This window comes from Mus caroli, chromosome 10 (genome assembly GCF_900094665.2).
Source record: "Mus caroli chromosome 10, CAROLI_EIJ_v1.1, whole genome shotgun sequence".
NCBI lineage: Eukaryota > Metazoa > Chordata > Mammalia > Rodentia > Muridae > Mus > Mus caroli.
Genome location: NC_034579.1, coordinates 37,051,415 through 37,071,351, shown reverse-complemented (window position 1 = coordinate 37,071,351; position 19,937 = coordinate 37,051,415). Strand labels below are relative to the sequence as shown.

Here is a 19,937-nt window from a genome sequence, read left to right as displayed (position 1 = left end):
GGGATAAGGTGGTGTCTGGATGGGACATGCCCCTGTAGACTCGGGATAAGGTGGTGTCTGGATGAGACATGCCCCTGTAGACTGGGGATAAGGTGGTGTCTGGATAGGACATGCCCCTGTAGACTGGGGATAAGGTGGTGTCTGGATGAGACATGCCCCTGTAGACTGGGGATAAGGTGATGTCTGGATGGGACATGCCCCTGTAGACTCGGGGTTGACCAGCTCTCCAGTTGGTAGCAATGTTTGTAAAGGTTTAGGTGGGGCAGCCCTACTGGAGGGAGTGGTCACTGGTGATGGGCTTTGAGGTTGTATAGCTTCACCCTACCCTGCTTCTGTTGGCTCCCTCTGCTTCGTGAATTAGATTGAGGATGTGAGCTCTCAGCTTCCTTCTGCTTGCCATGATGGACTCTTAACTTATAGAACCAGACACCAAAATAAGCATTCTCCCTTAAGTTGCTTTGGCTTTGGTGTTTGATTTTAGCAACAAGAAAGTACCTAAGGCGATGTTGAAAGATTGTGGAGGTAAAAAGACAGGAGCAAGGGAGACCTCAGAGAAGACTGTGATGTGGTGTTGGAATCTGAAAGAAGAAAAAAAAGAAGGTGAAGGCTAGGCTCTGGGATTTGGGCAAGAAACAATTAAAATACCAGTATGCCTCTTAAAATAACAATGGACTCTCCAGAAGACCAGATCCCAGCCTGAAGTGGTCCAGCTGCACCTCCCTCCTCTCCTCCCTTCCTCCTCCTCTACCGGCCCCCTACCTCCCCCCCCCCACCATTTTATTCTTGCTCTTAATGAAGCTCCTCTTTTAAAGGGGTGCCTTCACTTCCCTGCCCCCCGACATGTTTGACTCTACCACAGTCTACTGTTCACCTTCCTATCTCCAGGCCCCACCCGGGCCCCAAACCACTTCCTTCTGATGGTCTGCATCTTCTGAAGGGGATTCTATGTCAGTTTCCTTTCCCCAGGCTGACTGCTACATCTGTGTCATTACATCCTTATCATTCGATTTAATGGAAACATGGCGGGCAGGGAAGGAAAACAGAGCTGATGTCTAAGGTGATTCTAGAGCTAGGCAGATGTGCCTTTAAAGGCTAACTGTGTCTCAGGAGCTGGCAGGCAGGACCTACATCCCTCCTCAAACCTCAATATCCTCAGCTGTGAAACAGGGACAAAAATAGACGGTCAAGACATTAAGTGTCATAAAATATGTAGCACTCCGTGTGAGACTACCATCTAATTTCTTTCCTTCCTTACCACAGGTTCCCTCCCTCCTTCCCCACTCCTTCCTCCCTCCCACACAGCTCAGGCTAAAATCAGCCCTGCTGCTCTTTTTCCCGCTGAGCTATTTATAAGTTATTCTGGCCACCTGGGAGCGGTAGGCTGCTCCCTGGGCTTGGGTGTTGGGCCTGATGTGGCCCTTCACACGGGGCGGGGCGGGGCGTGCCTCTGGCTTGGTGGGATGTTGTCTGTGCTATGGGTCTTCCCTCTTCTCTCACACAGCGGAAGTTTTCAGCCTCGGCCTCGAAGTTTGCTGTCTGCTGATGGGAGAGTCTTCCTCAATTTATGGTTTATTCCCCATCCATCTGAGGTGCTGTTGATGTTCAAATCTCTGCCGGAAGAGGTTTGTCATGGATTTTTTTTTTTTTTTTTTTTTTTTTTGGTGTGTATATACCAAAGTAGAAACTGGCCACATTTTAGGCTCTTGTAATCACACGGAAAGAGTGATTTTTTTTTTTTTTTTGCTATGATATCTAATCACCAAGACCTCTTCACAGCTCCTGATACTTTGCCTATTTTTTTCCCCAGGTTATTGATGAACACTAATTTGAGCTTTCAATATTCGTCATCCATTCTGTTTCCTCCCACCCTTCAACAAAACCCTACTTTTGTTAGCCCTGAAGCTAACACGGCTGTGTTTTGTTCGATTTTGAGACAGTCTCATGATATAGCCCAGGCTGATCTTGCCCTGTGTCTTGTCCAGCTTCCCAGGACTGAAAGGGTTACACTATGCAACACTGTATCCAGCTGCCTACTGGGTTTTTTGTTTTTTTAATTTCCTTTTGTTTTGATCATTTTTAGGACCCACTCTAGTAGATCCCAACTGAGTATCTGTAACCAAGACATGGCTGTTTATAGTTTTAAAGAAAATTCAGAATATTCTTTAAATGCCATATTCAGCATCACGGTTCAACAATGAATTCCACTGGATAGAATTCACTATATAGGCTAGGTTGGCCTTGAACCTGTGTCAGTCCTGCTGCCTATGACTTCCAAGTGTCCGACAACAGGTTTGTGACACCACATCTCACAAGCTGCAGTTTTGAAGGGTTTGCCCTCTGTGATGAGAAAATTGGTGTGGAATTAAAATCCTTCGCTGAACTGTGCTGCTGGATATGGCATTTGGGGAATATTCCGAATTTTCTTTAAGAGTGTAAGCAGCCATGTCCCAGTTATAGATACTCAAAACAGGACTGGCTGACTGAGAGTCCCTGCTGTGACCCTTGTGATTCACTGATAGTCTGTAATTAGCATTCTGTAATGTGTTCACAGCTGTGACGACTTTAAACAAACAGAAACATGGTGCTTTAACCCCCTCCGCGGTGCCTTTGCCAAGATCAGGGCAATGTTCACGAATAGGTTTGCTGTTTTGTTTCCCTGGATTCACTGCGAAACTGTTCTCTTCCGCAGTCGCTGCGCTCTATCAACCACTGATCAAATATAGATGTCATAAGTAACTTCTGGTGGTTAAAAGTTGACAGGAGGCTCTGTGTAGGTAAAGCAGATCTACTGTCCCATGCCACATAAGGCACTTGAGCATCTGCGCATGATGGTATCCCAGCATCCTGAGACCATGGACACTGAGAGACCACTGTCTGCTGTGTAAATGTATTTCCTGAGTCACACTTGCATAGGTCTCTTAGGAAGTTCCTAAAACTGGCCCCTTGTGTTGCTTTTATCCACAGGAGGCTTTTAGAGCCCTGACACTGACTCTGCAGCTTGTAGCTTCTCTCCATGACATTGTGGCCTACACTTTCAGTTTTGCCAAACTTGGCAATTGTCCAGCCTGCTTCGACCTTCCTCTAAGTCCAAACCCTCTGAAGAAGGACTGGGGAGGAGCCGAGGGCGTTGGTAAGTAGCTAGAATCACCAGACCTGTTGAGTGGCAGTTCTAAGAAGTGGTTAATATCGGAAACCCAGAAGTGTATCGCTAGTGACAGCAACAGGAAGGGCTCAGGAAAAGCCCTGTTATAAACTGTCTCCAGTGTACATTCTGCTGACCACCACATTCACAGGCTCACCAGGAAGTATACCGAGCCAGAAGGCCAGAGACCCAGTTTGAACCTTGCCTCTGCCTCTAGATGTGAGGCACTCTACATCTCTTTGACCATCTATAAAATGGGGTGATGTCTCTATTACGATTCAGATTCAAAACCCCTAACCCTAACCCTGTTAGTATCCATTGGTCTGATCTCAGGGACCTAGCGACTGCTTCTGTGCACTCTGCCTGTGCCAGGTGCTTTCTCTCTCTCTTTCTCTCTCTCTCTCTCTCTCTCTCTCTCTCTCTCTCTCTCTCTCTCTCTCTCTCTCTCCTTCCCTCCCTCCCTCCCTCTCTTCCTTTCTCTCCCTCTCTCTCCCCCCCCCTCCCGTCTCCCTGCCTGCACAGTGCCTTCTCAGGTCTCTTGTGAGATTAGCGAACCCACTGGAGAGCTGATCCCAAATAAACCTGCTTTTTATATTTTTAATTCGGCTCAAATTTACTTATTTCGTTGGCAGAAAAACCTATTAGCGTCATAGAGCTATTCTCTGGCTTGAAATCTTTTTAAGGAGACTAAAGGTCACCCTAAGGATTAGTTTTCATTCTGTTTCCTTCTTCCTTGTAACCCACGTGATGAGATCCTACGGGAGCATTCACTGTGAAGGAGTTGATAACCCTGATAGCTCAGAACCACCCGACTGTGATAAAGATGGGGAGGTTTTAGCTTCCTATTCTAACCGGTGAAGGAGCGTTAGGTTATAAGATGGTATTTTGATGTGTCTAATATTGATAAGATAGTCTGTAGTAGATGTCAGAGAGAAAGTTCTGACAGTAAAGCGCATGCCCTGTGAGCATGAAGACTTGAGACCACGTTAAGAAAAGCTTAAGATGTGGATGCTTGGGCAGCACAGACAGGTGCATCTGGAGCTCCTCGGCTGTGCTGCCCAGCCTAATTGGAGAACGGCGGGGCAATAAGAAACCCTGTTTGATAAGGTCAGTGGCACCTGAAGAACCAACACCCAAGGGTGATGATCTCTTACCCATGCACACATACATGTGCACACACATATATGAACTCATACCACATGGACATGCTAGCATGCACACATGTGCTCACACACACCACACAATGTGTATGTGTGTGTTGCGGGTGTGAGGGTGTGTATGCCACATGTGTATGGTGCCCATGGAGGCCAGAAGAGGGGGTCTGATTCTCCAGGGCTGGAACTGCAGGCAGTCGTGAGCTCTCCAGCATGGGTGCTGGGAACTGAACTCAGGTCCTGTAGAAGAGCAGCAAGCGTTCCTAACTGCTGAGCCATCTCTCCAGCCTCAGAAATAGACTCTTATAGAAAGTAAACAGGATGTATTGGAAGCAGAGAGTGTTTTCTTTTAGTGATTCGCCTTATACAAATTAAGTCACTAGCTGTGTTGATAGTGGCCAACTAAGATCAAGTACGTGGTAGTCAGGAATTTTAAAATGGGGATGAGCCTAAGAAATGAGGTGACAGGCCTGTTTAGACTCACTGATTTTAAAAAACAAGTGTGAGTGATATGAAGCTTTCCCCTTCCAGTTGAATGGGACCCTGAAGCTGGTGGCTAGTAGATTTGCATCATGCTAATGCACTCAGAAGAGACCTGGATATTCTAATGTAGGGCACAGGCAAGGCAGGGGCTGAGTGGTGTGGTAGGAGGATGCTGAATGTCTAGCTGAGATGAAGAAACAGGAAGAAGGCTGATGTTGGTACCACCTCAGCAAGAAGCTTGGTACTATCACAGGCTAATGATCTCACTGGACACAAGCAAGTCCCAAAGACTCACGTCACAAGATTAAAGCCACATCAAACTGTCCCTATTAATACAGAACATGCCGAGGTGCATGCTCTTACGGGGGCTGATGGGTTTCAGAGAGTCAGGAGAAAGGAAGATGGGCCACGAAAATGTCTATCCTGATCTGAGAGTCTGTGACATTCAGGGCCACATTTCCAGTTGACCCCTGCCCTGGAAGTCCTTTAGCAGCTGGGACAAGAGTCTAATCAATAACTCTAATCAATAGAGAGAACACTGAGGGCCCTAGCAAGACAGAGAAGATACCACCAAGGCCATCAGCCTGTTACTGTGGCGCTGGGGGTCAGCGGAGCTGAGAGGACCACTGAGGATCTAGCGTTCTAAGTGAAGGAAGTTGAGTCCTCGCTGCTGGTGAACCGCAGCCCCAGAGCTTGTGGAACTCAGGTTTTCTGAGGTGTCAGTTAGAGGCTGCACACTTCAATTGTTGCAAGTGAAGGGGGGAAAATGTGCTCCGGGGAATATGTGCAAAGTTCTGCATGCTCTGATTTGCTGAAAATAGATGAAGAGCAAATTAAGTGAAAAAGAGAAAAATTCCACTAAGATAATCACCCTCCTGAGAAGGTTGCTTGGCTGCTCAGCTCCTGGCCCAGATCCCAGAGGAGGCAGGGAAACCAAGGCGGAAGATGAAATTGAGCTGGGCCTTTATTGGTGGTAGATAAGACGACTTTTGTGGACTTCCACACTTTAAATATTTTGTAGCGTTCTGGATATGAGCTTATGGGCCCTCCTATATGACCAAGAGAAACCACCACAACAAAGTGAGTTTCTGTGGACCCTGCCAGATTCTCCCCTTCCCTGACCACGGACTTTCCCTTTGGATCGGTGTAAAGCATGGGGGTCTTGTAAGGGCATTTACGCTGAATTTTCTTTGCCAAAGATCAAAAGGCCAGTTTAAGCCTCACCACAATAATTATGCTCTCTCTCCCTGTTTTCATGCTCCATTGTGAGTGTGTGAGTTTCAAGACCAAGAGGGCTCCCCACACAGAACCCTCCCCCTGAATATAGGCAGATCTCCTTTGCTTTCCTGGGTCCTCTGGCCACCTTCCACTCCATTAGCAATCCTAGGTGGCTTTCCCTGCCCACACTGACACTTTCTCCCCACAAGCATCCTGCCCCTACGGAAGGATGAAACGGAATGTAGATGGTAAGTCAGTAGGAGGCAAGGGAGAGGTCACTCCCACCTGGACAACTGCACTACGATAAGCCACATGTCAACACATGACCACACTTGCACAGACCCTGCCTCTCGGCCTCTCAAGGGCTGGGATCCAGGGTGTGGTGTTGCACAAGCTAGCCCCCATACCTGGCTTTATTTGGGTTTTGATTTATGACACTCAAATTGTGTCCAAAGAAAGAATGGGTTCATTATCCATGGCAGCTCTCTCCATGTTGATGTCATATGTAATTCAGTTGTCTCTAGTCCTTCAGGCCTCTTTGTCCTGTTCTCTTGATCCCCTTTCCAGTTTGATGGTCTATGCCCATGCTCACATATGCACACACACACACACACACACACAATGGACACACAATATATATTTAACATTTATACATTTTAGTATGTATGTATGTATATTAAAATCTAGGCTTTGCATATGCGAGAGACCATGTGAGGTCTGTCTTTCTGAGTATGGACTGTAAGACTCTGCCGAGCCTTAGCTACCAGGGACTCTCTGAGAGTGAGCCACACGGACCCAGGGATCAATGCAGAAGCAAGAGGACTTTATTGTTCCAGCACACTGGGGTCATCCTGCACCTGAAGGAGAGGCAGCAATCCCAGGTAGCTCTTTTGGCGAGTTTTTGTACAGAGCAGCAGCCATTAGGCACAATGTGATTGGCAGAACAGTGTGACTTTACCAATGGTAGTGGGATGCAGGGTCCCTTATGTATATCCTCAGGAGCCGTGCAGCTGGGTTATGGGTCGTTCTATTTTAAATGTTTTGAGATACCTCATACTGATGTACACAGTGTCTGTTCCCATTTACTCCCACCAGCAATGAACAGGGCCTCTTCTTCCCCATATCCTCACCAGTATTTGTTGGTATTTGTTTTCTCAATGTTAGCAATTCTGACCAGGGTGAGATTGACTGCCAGTGTACTTTTGACTTGCATTTCCCAGGTGGCTGAAGACTTTGATTACCATATTTATTTATTTATTTATTTATTATTTTGGTTTTCAGAGGCAGGGTTTCTCTGTATAGCCCTGGCTGTCCTGGAACTCACTTTGTATTCCAGGCTGGCCTCGAACTCAGAAATCTGCCTGCCTCTGCCTCCCGAGTGCTGGGATTAAAGGTGTGCGCCACTACGCCTGGTTTGATTACCATTTTTAAAAACACTTATTGCCCATTTGTTTTTCTTCTTTTGAGCACTGTGTTTGGTCCGGTCACTGATCTATGAATCCGCCGTGGGGTTTCTCGGTGTTTAACTTTCGCAGTTTATGTATTGCAGACATCCCCCACCCCTGTCTGAAGTAGGCTGCTTGGTTTGCTGATGGCTGCCTTTGCTGGGCAGGTTCTTAACATCACACAACTGCATTCATCTGTGCTGTGAGACTCCTGTTCAGCCCTTGCCTCTGCTTACTGTGCAGCTCTGCTTCAGGGATTCAAGGTTTTAACTCAGGCCTCTGTCCGTTTCTAGTTGATTTTTGTCACATACAAGTGTTTTGATCACAAGCAAAAGAGAGCAGCACAATGGACGTGCTAAAATGGAGAAAATTACTATGAGCCACGCACTCCAAGGGTGCTGTCTTTATCTACAGCCACTTCCTCAATACCTGGGCCCAAATACTTTGTATATTTACATTTATATGGTGCTTTACTCATAGGGTGGGTGGGGTTTTATTTATTTATTTTCTTTTACAAGCGACCACAGATGACTGTAAACATTTTCATTTGGTTGCCACTTGCCTGAAGATGTGTTGCTTGTAGACCAAAACCACAAGCCATAGACAAATGGCACTCAGTGGCCAGCTCTGCTCCTGCCATGCACCCCAAAAGTTCTGCAGTTTGTGTTCCTGATACTTCCCTTTCATTGGTTCCTGATACTTCCCTTTCATTGGTTCCTGATACTTCCCTTTCATTGGGAACTTCTCTGTAGCCTGATGGAGCTATCACATTCAGAGAACCTTATTTATTTATTTATTTATTTATTTATCATGTGATGATTAGACCTAATTATTTGGGACTGGGAAAACCCCAATCATCTATCTGTCATGTGTAGAATAACAGTGGGACATGAAACCTGGACCACTCATCTTCCCCAACGTCACATGAAAATGTCGCAAGTACCAGCAGCCATTCTCGAGGCTAGAACAGCTCTGGTCAAACTCACACACACAGCTTCATTCCCATAGTCCTCTGTTTCCTGGTGTGCGAAGGGCTGAGGAGGCCCAGCACTGGCCAGGTAGGAAGAAGGCTGCTTGGGTCTGGAATGGCTGCCAAGAGAGGAAGCACCCTCATCAATGTCCTTGAGCAATGTTCGTCTTGGGGTGCCATGGAGGGACACTGACCACAGCTTCACAGCCTGTCCTGTCCCAGGGTGGAAAGCTGTCACCCCCCTCAGCGGAAGATGACAAACGTTTTTTGGACAGCTGATATTCAGATAGCCCTGAACACACAGCCCTGACGGGCTCCTGCGTGTTTGCTGTTTTTTGCTGAGCTCTCTGGTTTCATCTCCCTCTTTGAGCCAAGGGCAGAAGGCCAGGTGCAGGCCAGGTTCCTCAGCCCAGCCCGGGTGCTCCAGAAAGCTGCTCTTCCCAGTTTTATCTGTGGATCCTTCTTTTGGGGCAACGGTTCAATTCCTGAAATGGCTTGAATAGCCTAGAAGTTCATATATGAATATGTATACACACCTATGTGTGTACAAGTATGTCTATGCATCGTATCTTTGGACTGGCTTTATGACTCGAGTCTTTCAGTCCATGCACTGGTGACAAAGGGAAGCTGATTCTCTCGGCATGACAATGAAAATGAATGTAGGCTCTATCTGACAGAAACTTGAAGTCCCTAGTGGGTATTCTGAGGACCTCCTCATCCCATGCCATTTCTTACTCCTTTTGTTCTGAGACCACGGCTTTGCTGATTTCAAACTTTGAACAGTATGTTCTTACTGTGCTAAAGCCAGGGTGTTTCTATCTCCCAGAGGGAAGAAGGAAGGGAAGCTAAATCAGACCTGGTTTCCAAAGCTGCTGGTCTTGCAAGACATATGATTAGCACGTGACTACTTGGTCCCGGAGGTGACAGGCAAGTCTGATGGGTTGGCTCCGGCAGTCTGTATTTCACAGTCTGACTTGAGTTGTTGCCTGCTTTCTAGGGAATGAACTTCAAGAGCTGCAGAAAATGATTGACAGTCTCCAGAGCCCCCAGGACCCGGGCCAGGTGGCCCAGGCCCTCCTCCTCCGCAGGGAGGTGACGTTGCTGCAGTTCGATGCAGCCATGAGACATCTCCTCCGGTAAGGGCTAGAGAAGTACTGTTTCTGCCCGCTGGATTCTGCTGAGCAGGTGCTTGCAGAGGCCCCATTCAGGGAGGCCACGGTTAGCAAGATTAGATAACCAGCCTAAAATAGGGCTGCAGATAGATCCGGCACACTGGCTACCAAACGTTTCTTGCAAAGCCTGTGTGGTGCCTGTGTGCGTGAAGTCTGCCCTGGTGCTCCTGAGGTTTTTCAAGACATTTTCCAAACAGCCTCAGTGTGTGTCATAGGGATTAAAGCTTTGGTGTTTCTGAGGATCATTATTCTGAAGAGTTCATTTCTCCTTTTCCACTCTACCTTTCAAAGGGACAGCTTTCGCTGACCATCTGACGCTCCCAGGACTGGCTACAGGGGTTGATTTTTAAATAAACTCTACCTTGGTCTTACAGGAAGCATTTCCTCAAGTTTGATGCATACAAACGTTTTATTTGGCTGATTAGTCAGGATTTTAATGGATTTGGATTGAGTTTGGATTAATATTCATGTTTCCAGAAAATGATTTATATGTGAAAGAAAAAAAGTCTCCTAAGGACCCCTGGATTTGTAAAGGGGGATGGTGTTGCGGGGGGAGTGTTAAAAGCCTGTTGCTTTTAATTAAAGGGCATCAGCAACAGAACTAGTATCTTGCTATGTACCCTAGGAAATCCTGAAACTAAGTAGCCAAAGCAGGCCTTGAACCTTGGATCTTCCTATCTTAGCCTCCTGAGCGGTCAGCCTATTCACCAGTCCAACTCTGATGAACCTTTTATTTCGTTTTGAAAGAAAGCCTTAATTTGTATCCCTTGTTAGCCTGGAACTTGCTCTGTAAACAGGACAGCCTTGAGTTCGGACCAGCCTTCTAGTGCCCAGATTACAGTCACGAGCCTCCCCCACCCGCAGCCAGCTCCAGTTACTCCTAAATTACCCAAACTTACCAACTTTGTCCAATTCATCTCCAGTGTGAGTATTCAGCCAAGAAGGGGCCCAACGGGCTGTACCAGAGAATTACAAGTGTTTCCCACCCTTAGCATGGTGTATCCATACAGAATCCATAGAGAATATCTCAGGGAATTATAGTGAATGAACATATTTTTTTACTTAGCATTTGCTTGTTTCTGCCAACAGTCCTTGGGTTTAGAATATAAATTTAGCAGAGTGCAAAGCTTCATGCTGGCTTTCTTACTTTTTATTGACAAACAGCTTTGGATCTGTAGCTTAGTTTAGTTTGTGAGCTGTAAAGTCTAAGACTGCTAGATGGTCACCAAGTTGGCCACTGAATTGACCTCTACTCTGAAATCCCAAGGGTTTGTTCTTCCTTCCGTTTTGGTTTGGTTCCAGCCACAGAGGGTTCTGTCTGGTTCTGTTTTAGGGAAACCACTCTGCGTCCCAACAGTTGCCGTCACAGTGTGACCAGGAATGGGCTGGAGACCGAGTGTCCTACTGCCTGCTTTCTATGTCCTTCTCAGAAGAAACTGTTGGGTTTCGGACCTGAGACAAGGGGCTAACATACCAAAGTAGACCTGACCTTCAGGTTCTCCCAGCATCCCTCAGTCTCCATCTGTTACAGGATATGGCTGGCATACCATACCCTCTACCCTGAATGAACTCTCCAGCCCAGGGGCTGGGCTTTCCCCAGAGGTGCTTTTGGTTCATGGGCTGGAGAGATGGCTCAGTGGTTAAGAGCACGGACTGCTCTTCCAGAGGTCCTGAGTTCAACTCCCGGCAACCACATGGTGGCTTACAACCTCCTTTAATGTGACCCGATGCCCTCTTCTGGTGTGTCTGAAGACACCTACAGTGTACTCAGATACATAAGACTTTTAAAAGCCAACAATAACACAAACATGCTGTTTTTTTTCTTTCTCTCCTGCTCTCTGCGTTTCTTTCTCCATACGTGCACTTTTCCTTTCTCGTCCCCCTCCCCTCTGTCTCCCTGCCAGAATGGTGGCTTCTCTGACCCACCCTGTGAGATCAGTGAACCCACCCAAGAGGTGACTCCAGTCAACCTGCCTTTCATGTTTTTCAATTCGGTTATTTGAATTGGGTTGTTTCATCGGTGGAGGTAACCTATCAGAAACCACCCAGGTGGCACACATGGTGGTCTTTATTGGTCCATCTTCCTGGTCTTTTTTTTCCCCCTCTCCCAGAACACTTCCTTTCACGTGTATATGTCAATTATTCAGTAGATTCAGAGCCTTAGTATATTTAGCTTCAACACCTGTGAACTATGGTAGTTTCTGGGCAGCTTCATGGCAGAGAGGGGACTCAGAAGAGAAGGCCAAAGGGTAGGGATAAAGGAAGGCTGAAGGGGGAATGTCACCCTTCCCCATCATCTGAGGTAGCACTGACCCTGCAAATGAAGGGAAATGTTTATATAGTCCAGAGACAGGACTCAGGTAAACTTCTGTGGGTCATCTCAGACTTTACCTGAGCAAGCAGGGCTCTGTGACCCAGGGAAGGATCTGCACCTGCAAGGGAAAGGTTCCATGTGAGTTTGAAAAGAAAGTTCTAAGCTCCTTCCTGGAGTGAAGGGAGCATGTTTCAGCAGCCTCAGGGAAACAGGAAGGACGCAGGCCACCTAAAGTTGCCTGTCACCCTCAACCCACATAGAAGAGACAGAGAGAGGAAGTTGTCTGACATATTTCATACTACCCTCCCCCACCTGCTCTTGAGGTCAGTGGGGGAAACCTGATGAGACTCTGTAGCTGTTTCATAATAGGTCAGAGTCAAACTGTCTAGGGCCCAACATTTGCCTCTGTCTGTTGAGGAGTTGTCTAACTCCTGGTCCATGACGTTCCTGAGGGTAAGATAATTTGTAGGGGTGGAGAGTGTCTTTCAGAGGCACCTTGTGGAAGAGGATGAATGGTGTAAAAAGTGTTTCTACTCTCTGTGTGCTGTTGCCATTGGGGTGATTAGGGGAAGGAGAAAGGGGAGCCATCCTAAGGATGCTCTCCCTCCAGCAAGCCTCCTCTGGGAGCTGCAGGGCGCATGGGTGGACAGCACCAGCTTCATTTCCTTGGCTCTTCTTCAGTTTGTTTCATTTTTAAATTTTAGACTTATTTTTATGCTGGCCTGTTTTAAGTGTCTCTAATCATTCAAATGTCAGCACATGGCTTAAGACCATCTGAGGGTTTCATGCAACATGGTCTTGGCACATGGCCATGGCCCCAGTCTCCAGTATTTGAGAAGTGCAGAGCCATAAGTGTGCCTGGCCTGTCAGAGCAAGTTTTGTTATATCCTTGCTTCTAGGGGAAAGCTCCAGCACTCAGTTGTCTGTTCCTCCCTTTCTGAGGTCCAGGTTGGAAGCAGCCTGCCTGGTATCAGGATGTTGGCAGTTCTCGCCCATGAGGCAGGGCTGGCTTCCTAGGAGCCCCCAGCCATGTGTTGATAAGAAAGCATACAGGGTATGCCAGAAATGTTTGAAGAATTAAATGTTGTTCAGGGTTGCAGACTTACATATCCTGGCCAGGCTTTGCCAACTGAGATTCTGAAAGACTTGTCACAATATTTCCAAAGTTACAATGAAACATGCACACGCATTTGCCTAAATAAATGTAGCAAAAAAAAATGGTAACATTTTTCTTGTCTTTTCTAATCTTTTCTCTTCTTTCATTCTTTTTTTCTTTTGTTTGAACTGGAGTCTTAGAACCAGGTTGCAAAGAGCCTGGTTTTGGTTGCCAAGTCTGTAGGCTATGAATTATTTTTCCTGCCTTTACAGAAAAGGAAAGAGAAATAGAGAAGTTTTGTAACTTCCCAAGTCCACACCAGTTGCTGTGGTAGAACTTGGATTCATACTTCCTATCTGACTCCTCATTCTGTATCCCTTCCTGCAGCTTAAAGCTTGGGTTAAACATTATATAAAATTTCTTTTAAAATTGGAAAATACCGGGGCTGGCGAGATGGCTCAGTGGTTAAGAGCACTGACTGCTCTTCCGAAGGTCCCGAGTTCAAATTCCAGCAACCACATGGTGGCTCACAACCATCCGTAACGAAATCTGATGCCCTCTTCTGGAGTGTCTGAAGACAGCTACAGTGTATTTACATATAATAAATAAATAAATCTTAAAAAAAAAAATTGGAAAATACCAGTCAGATGGTTGCATGTGCCTGTAATCTCAGAAGGCTGAGGAAAAAGAGATGCTGTGAATTTGAGGCCAGCCTGCGCTACATAGTCAATACCAGGATAGCCAGAGCAACATAAAAAGATTGGGTCTCCCCAAAACAAAAATAGTCAGGTGAGGTAGTGTTTATCTGTTGTCTCAGAACTTGGAAGGTAGAAGGATGAGGCATTCTGTACGCAGTGAGTTCTAAGCCAGCCTGAGCTGTGTCAGATCCTATCTCAAAGCAAAACAACAACAAGAAGAATAAACAAAATAGGAAACTAATATTCTTAGTTATGGTTTCTATTGCTGACATAAAACATCATGACCAAAAGCCACTCTGGAGGAAGGGCTTATTTTAGCTTAGCCCTGTCCCATCATGCAGGGATGTCAGGACAGGAATTTAGGGCAGGAACCTGGAGGCAGAAGCTGATGTAGAGTCATGGAGGGGTGCTCTTTATGGGCTTGCTCTTCATGGCTTGCTCAACCTGCTTTCTTACAGAACCCAGGGCCACCAATCCAGGGGTGGCACCACCCTCCCAATTGAAAAAAAAAAAAAGTACCACAGGCTTGCCCATGGGCCAATCTGCTTGGGGAGATTTTCTCATTTGAGATTCCCTCTTCCCAAATAACTGCAACTTGTGAAAGGTTGACATAAAATTATTTAGCATAATAATAAATGTTAGCCAGGCTCGGGAGGCAGAGGCAGGCAGATTTCTGAGTTCGAGGCCAGCCTGGTCTACAGAGTGAGTTCCAGGACAGCCAGGACTACACAGAGAAACCCTGTCTCGAATAAATAAATTAATTAATTAATACTCACTAGAATAGTCTCCAATGGAGAGGGTCGAAGTAAAGGAAGGTCTACCTAGTGCTAAGAGGGTATTAGTTTCATCTTTCATTGCTCTGACAAAATACATGACAAAAATTACTTAACAAAGGAAAAGCTTATTTTGACCTACAGTTTGAGGGTATATAGTCCATCATGCCAAGTGAAGTGTGGAAGGGGAGGGGATGTGGGGAGTGGGGGATGGGGGTTGGAGGGGGATGGTCACAGTGCAGTCTGCAGCCGGAAGATGAATGCTGGTGTTTACCTTGCTTTCTCCCCTTCCTGTTTGATTGGGTTTGACACTCCAGCCTGTGAAATGGTGCTACCCACATTTAGGGTGGTGTTGCTGGATTTGCTACTTTGTAGGTTCTTCTTCTTCCCACCCTTTATCCCCCCCAGTTTCACCCCCTAATAGTAATGGGAGAGGAAGAAGTGTGTGGGGGGGTAGAGATTCTTGAATCTAATTTCTTTCCTTTTGTTTCTTCTTTGAGCATGACTACAAACAAATCACACACACACACACACACACACACACACTGAATGCCCATCAACCACCAGCCCTACCTAGCAGGGCTCTAGCATTTATGTACCCTCTGAAAAGTTCCCAGAATTCCAAATGTCACAAACTATTTGCAGCTGGCAAAACCATGCCTCTGCTAGAGCATGAGGCAAATCATAGTCAGCTGTTTAGGACAGTCCAAATCAGCCCCATATTCCCACACTGGGATTAAAATAAAAACATTTCTATGTTTTTAAAAAGAAACCAAAATTCTAGAATTCTCACTGCGGGTTGGGGGGCAGTGCTCTTGCTTCTTTCACCTATTCAGAAACACTGTCAGAGACACACCTAGTTCTCTGTAATTCTAAGTCAATCAAGTTAACAATAAAGACTGTATGTACATCACAGTTATTCTCCCTAGAGACAAATGCAGTTCACCACAGATAATGCAGACTTACAGACCTAAGAAACAGTCCCACCCAGTGTAGCTTGTGAACTAATGGGTTTAATTTGGGTCACTCATGGATGAAGGCAACCACACCATAAAAAACCAGTTCTCCTGTCTAGCCACTTCCCCAAACATCTGTTTACCTCCCTCCATCCCCTTCATGGCTGAATGACCACAGGCCCAGTCTTGTGTTGGTCCTCTGCCTATAATCACTGATGCTATGAGTTTGAAAGGGCAATGGCCATGCCATGGCCAGAGGACCATATTCCATAACACCTGGGTTCCTTAGTAGAGTTCTAAAATTTTTCCAAGGATTGAGGTCACTTTGGTAACCATTTGTAGAACATGCCAGGAGCTGGAGAGATGCAACAGTTAGGAGTACATAATGCTCTTGTATACATAGGATCAGAGTTCGTTCCCAGTACCATGTGGGGCAGCTCACATCTACCTATTATTACTTCATCTTCAGGAGATCTGATGCCCTCTTCTGGCTTCTGTAGGCACCTGCACTCACATGCACATACCCCACTACATAACATACACATACTATTTAAAATAAATAAATAAACCTTCAAAAGAGAGCAAGAAAGAGATCATGTCAAAGACTGATAAAGTAATTTTGAACAAAGTTGGTCCCCAAAGGAGGGAGAGGGGAGGGCAGGGAAGGGAGAGGGCGTGAGGAGGGAAAGAGAGACTTGAGAACGGGTGGTAGAGATGTCTGTGACTGATGCAGTAGGAGCCATGCGGTAGAAGAAATTATTCCCAGTCAGCCTGCCTTGTGTTGAATGCGTTTCTGAGAGAACGGCCTGCTTTCTATGCCAGCACTTTAAGTGAGCCTATCGATGGTGTATGTATGTGGCACTGCGGCCGTGTTGGGCTCTGTGGTGAGGTAAGATGACAGCCTTGGGGGGAGGTTTGTCTTTTTATCTCATGCACTTCCCAGCTCACTACTGTGAATGTTCTAGCCATGGCTACACTTGGTATGTTGAGTTTTCCCTGGCTAGGCCCACTGAGAAATCGCATGGAAGTTAAAAAGAAACAGGGAAATAAATTTATCTAGCCTTTAGCCAACTCCAACCACCATCTTAAGTAGATTGCAGAGCTGGGGTTTAGCTTGGTGGTAGAGTGCATGCTTAGCATGTTCAGGGCCAATACAGTCACTTACATGTGTGTGTGCGCGCACACACACACACACACACATACACACACACCAACAATCAGTAGTTTTATTGACTTTTTGAGTGTTCCACTATTAAGTATACCAGTTCCTACTTTGGCTATAGCAAAAATATTTTGCTTTCCAATGCCATATTATTGAGTCGAAAATAGGCTTAAAAGTGTCCACCCTGGAATTTCAAGCCAGTTCATTATATTTTTTTGTTTATTCTCATTTCTCTCATTCATTCATTCATTCATTCATAGCTACCTCCTATTCACCCTACTAATGAGGGAAAGATTCTACTCTGGATTATGTGATGGCTGAACAAATGTCACTAAATATTGGAACAAATGAGATCAATAGCAGTTCGCTAGTGCTGTGTCCTCATGGCCATGTCAGGCCATGGAAGAACACAGTAAACATGCAGGGACAGAGCAGGGCAGACCCTGCAGTATCACCAGAGAGGACATGATCCTCTTGTTTGCCTAGCCCCAGGGTCTGGCAGGAGACAGAGCTGTTGCTCAGGGACATTGGGAAGGGCACAGCTTCCTATGGGAAGGAGTGTGGGTAAACATGGAAACCTTATTCTAGGAGGAGGGGAGAAGCCACAGTTAGACTCTTCAAGGCCCTTCCAGGAGTCAAGGCAACTCCTAATAGCGGACCTTAATTTTTGAACTCACACCCCACCCCCACCATTTTTGCTCATTTCTCTCAGAGGCAGCCTGTGCTCTAAGGGGTGCGAGCAAGGGAATCTGGAAGGTGGAGAGGAGTGACCACTTTGCCTGTTGCGGGGTTTCAGGTCTACCCTGACTTCTTAAGTCTGGTGTCCCGGTCCACACCCCTCACAGATATTCACTGATGGGGCTCGGCGCTCCCAAGTCTCTCTGACATGCCTAGGGTCCACTAGCTACTCAGCTCCATTCACTGGCATTTCCCTCAGTCTGGCCAATCTCCTTTCTCTTTGTTGTCTGATTTGTTGGTCTCCACAGAAGACGTTGTTGCTCCATGATACCCTCCCCTAGTTTGTCCTGTGTCAGCACTTTTCTGAGGCATCCTTTAGATGCTAAAGGAGTCTAGCTGAGATCTAGAAAGTCTTTATGTCCTTGTTAATCTTATTTCCTCTGGGGCATGAAAATCACCCTGAATTATACCGTATGTCTCTCGTTCTTACATACGTTATACATTTCATGCTCTCATCTTCAGGGCTTTGAGGCTCTTGATGCGCAAACTCAAACTTCATTTCAACGAAACAAAGGCGTTTTCTCTCTTACCCGTAGATGTTACTCAACCTTAAATTTTGGTTTTATACACTGTCCCTTTAGCTATTAACTTTTTGAAAAATTCAACCAACAGCTAGAGTCGTTGGTCTGGAGCTAAAGATGTAATGCCCAGTTTTGCAGCTGTGAGGTTGATTAATTCACGTTAGTATGAACTAAAATTAAGGAAAATTTAAAACTCAATCTTTTATTCACAAGAGCTACATTTCAGGTGTCCAACAACAGATAGCCAGTGCCTTCTGAATTTTCCAGCCTTCCAAAAAATTCTATCAATATACTCTATTGATAGAAACTCTCGATTTCTCACATTAATAGTATCAACTCCCCCCAGAGAGTTAGGGACTGAGAGGGAAGGTCCACGTGGGGCGCTGTGGCTGAGGGCACCACTCTCTTGCCACAGTAAGTTTGAAGAAAGTTCTGGGTGTTAAAATTGTAAGTATCTGTATTAAACACAAACTCATACCATATTTTGACAGAACATTTTTGGCAGCGGGAAATGCCCCCGCCTACCAGTCTGTCTCGGAGGGTGCATGCCATGGTTTGCCACCCCTCGGCAATGCTCTCGGGAAGAGCATCTTTTCCTCACAGCTCAGCCTGCCCCAGCCGCTGGATCCGTGGAGCCCGCAGGTGAGTCTCACAAGTGTTTTATACCCATAAAAAAAGTGTGTGGAATACAGGAGTGTTATCTCTTCGTTTCTATTTGGCTTCCATTTTGCAGGGTCTTTATATAATGACCCTTGGTCTTCTTTGGCTTTCCTTCAGTCACTCACACTGGGAGTCATGGGGACTCCTGTGACCAGGACTTATTTCTAGTCAGGGTCTTTCCTGCAAATGTTCAGTGGGATGACTGGAGGCAACAGCCTGACTACTCACAGCTGTCAGAGAAAACAAACAAATAAACAACAAAACGAAACCCAAAAGGCTCAATCTTTTCTTGTTGAGGTTTGGGTCTTTTTTTTTTTTTTTAATTGTTTTTGTTTTTTGTTTTTTTGTAGACCAGGCTGGCCTCGAACTCAGAAATCTGCCTGCCTCTGCCTCCCGAGTGCTGGGATTAAAGACATGCACCACACCTGGCTAACTCTGGGTTATTAATGGGGACGTAGACATAATAGTATAGAGGGGAGACATCTGTCCAGCTGTAGTGCATAAGGCTTATTATAAATAAGTGTGTGTCTTTTATCTGAGAACAGATGACCTAGGCTGAGGTAGAAACTTCGATTTGAGATTAACTGGGTTCTGCAACATTTTCTCTCGGATAAATAATGATGCAATTATAACGCATAAGTTGGTCAGCCGCTGGGCTTTGAATCGCCCTGGTTACGCCATGTGTTATCAAATGTAATCCTAACAACTAGGGCTACTCCCAGGCAGGCACACTATCCAGCTCTACACAGGTCAAAGTTCAGGAAAGCCAGCGCTCACGCCACACCCAGGCAACAACTTCATCCAGCTCTACAGAAGTCAAGAATTTGAGAAAGACAGAGATGGATGGCTGAGAAGAATCAGAGTAGCATCAGGCCCCAAACCTTCTGCTACTTTTCTATTGCCACAAGCACAAGCCATCCCCCAGCTTAACAGGTTAGGACCATACGCATAAGTGTTTGCTATCACCCGGACTCTGGGTCAGGAAGCTGGGAACAGGTCAGGAGCGAGTACGGGCTTAGCGTCGCTCTGGATGTTGGCCAGCCCTGAGACCATCATCTCAGTTTGAGAAGTTTGCTTCCAGCCTCATTCACCAGCGGTCAGGAGCTGTCAGGAGAGCCACATTCAAGATGGCTCCCGCAGTCTTCTCTACAGAACTTTCTCACAACATGGAAAATGGCTTTCCCAGGGCGGGCAGCCCAAGAGAGAGCACCCAAAGCAGCAGCCATGGGCTTTGCATGACTGACACCGTTTCTGCCATGTCCTGTTCACTGGCACTCAGACACACAAGTCCCCTTCTTCCATACCACATGACAGTGACTCCTGGTCCAATCCTCAAACCTCTTTTAGAGCCCTAAGGCAGGTCTTGAAGGTCCCTAATATAGACAGCATTTAACTAAGTTTACTGTCATTGCTTTAAAAACATGGCCCCTTGGTA

General features: G+C 46.2%; 1 protein-coding gene across 1 annotated transcript in view; it reads left to right on the top strand.

Moving 5' to 3' along the window:
* LOC110303781 overlaps positions 1-19,937 on the top strand; it is a 178,813-nt gene that overhangs the window by 108,196 nt on the left and 50,680 nt on the right. Inside the window, exons 28-31 of the mRNA XM_021174996.2 lie at positions 1,502-1,622; positions 2,965-3,130; positions 9,410-9,548; positions 18,334-18,484. Coding sequence (XP_021030655.2) covers positions 1,502-1,622; positions 2,965-3,130; positions 9,410-9,548; positions 18,334-18,484 — 577 coding nt within the window. The remainder of the gene's footprint in view (positions 1-1,501; positions 1,623-2,964; positions 3,131-9,409; positions 9,549-18,333; positions 18,485-19,937) is intronic.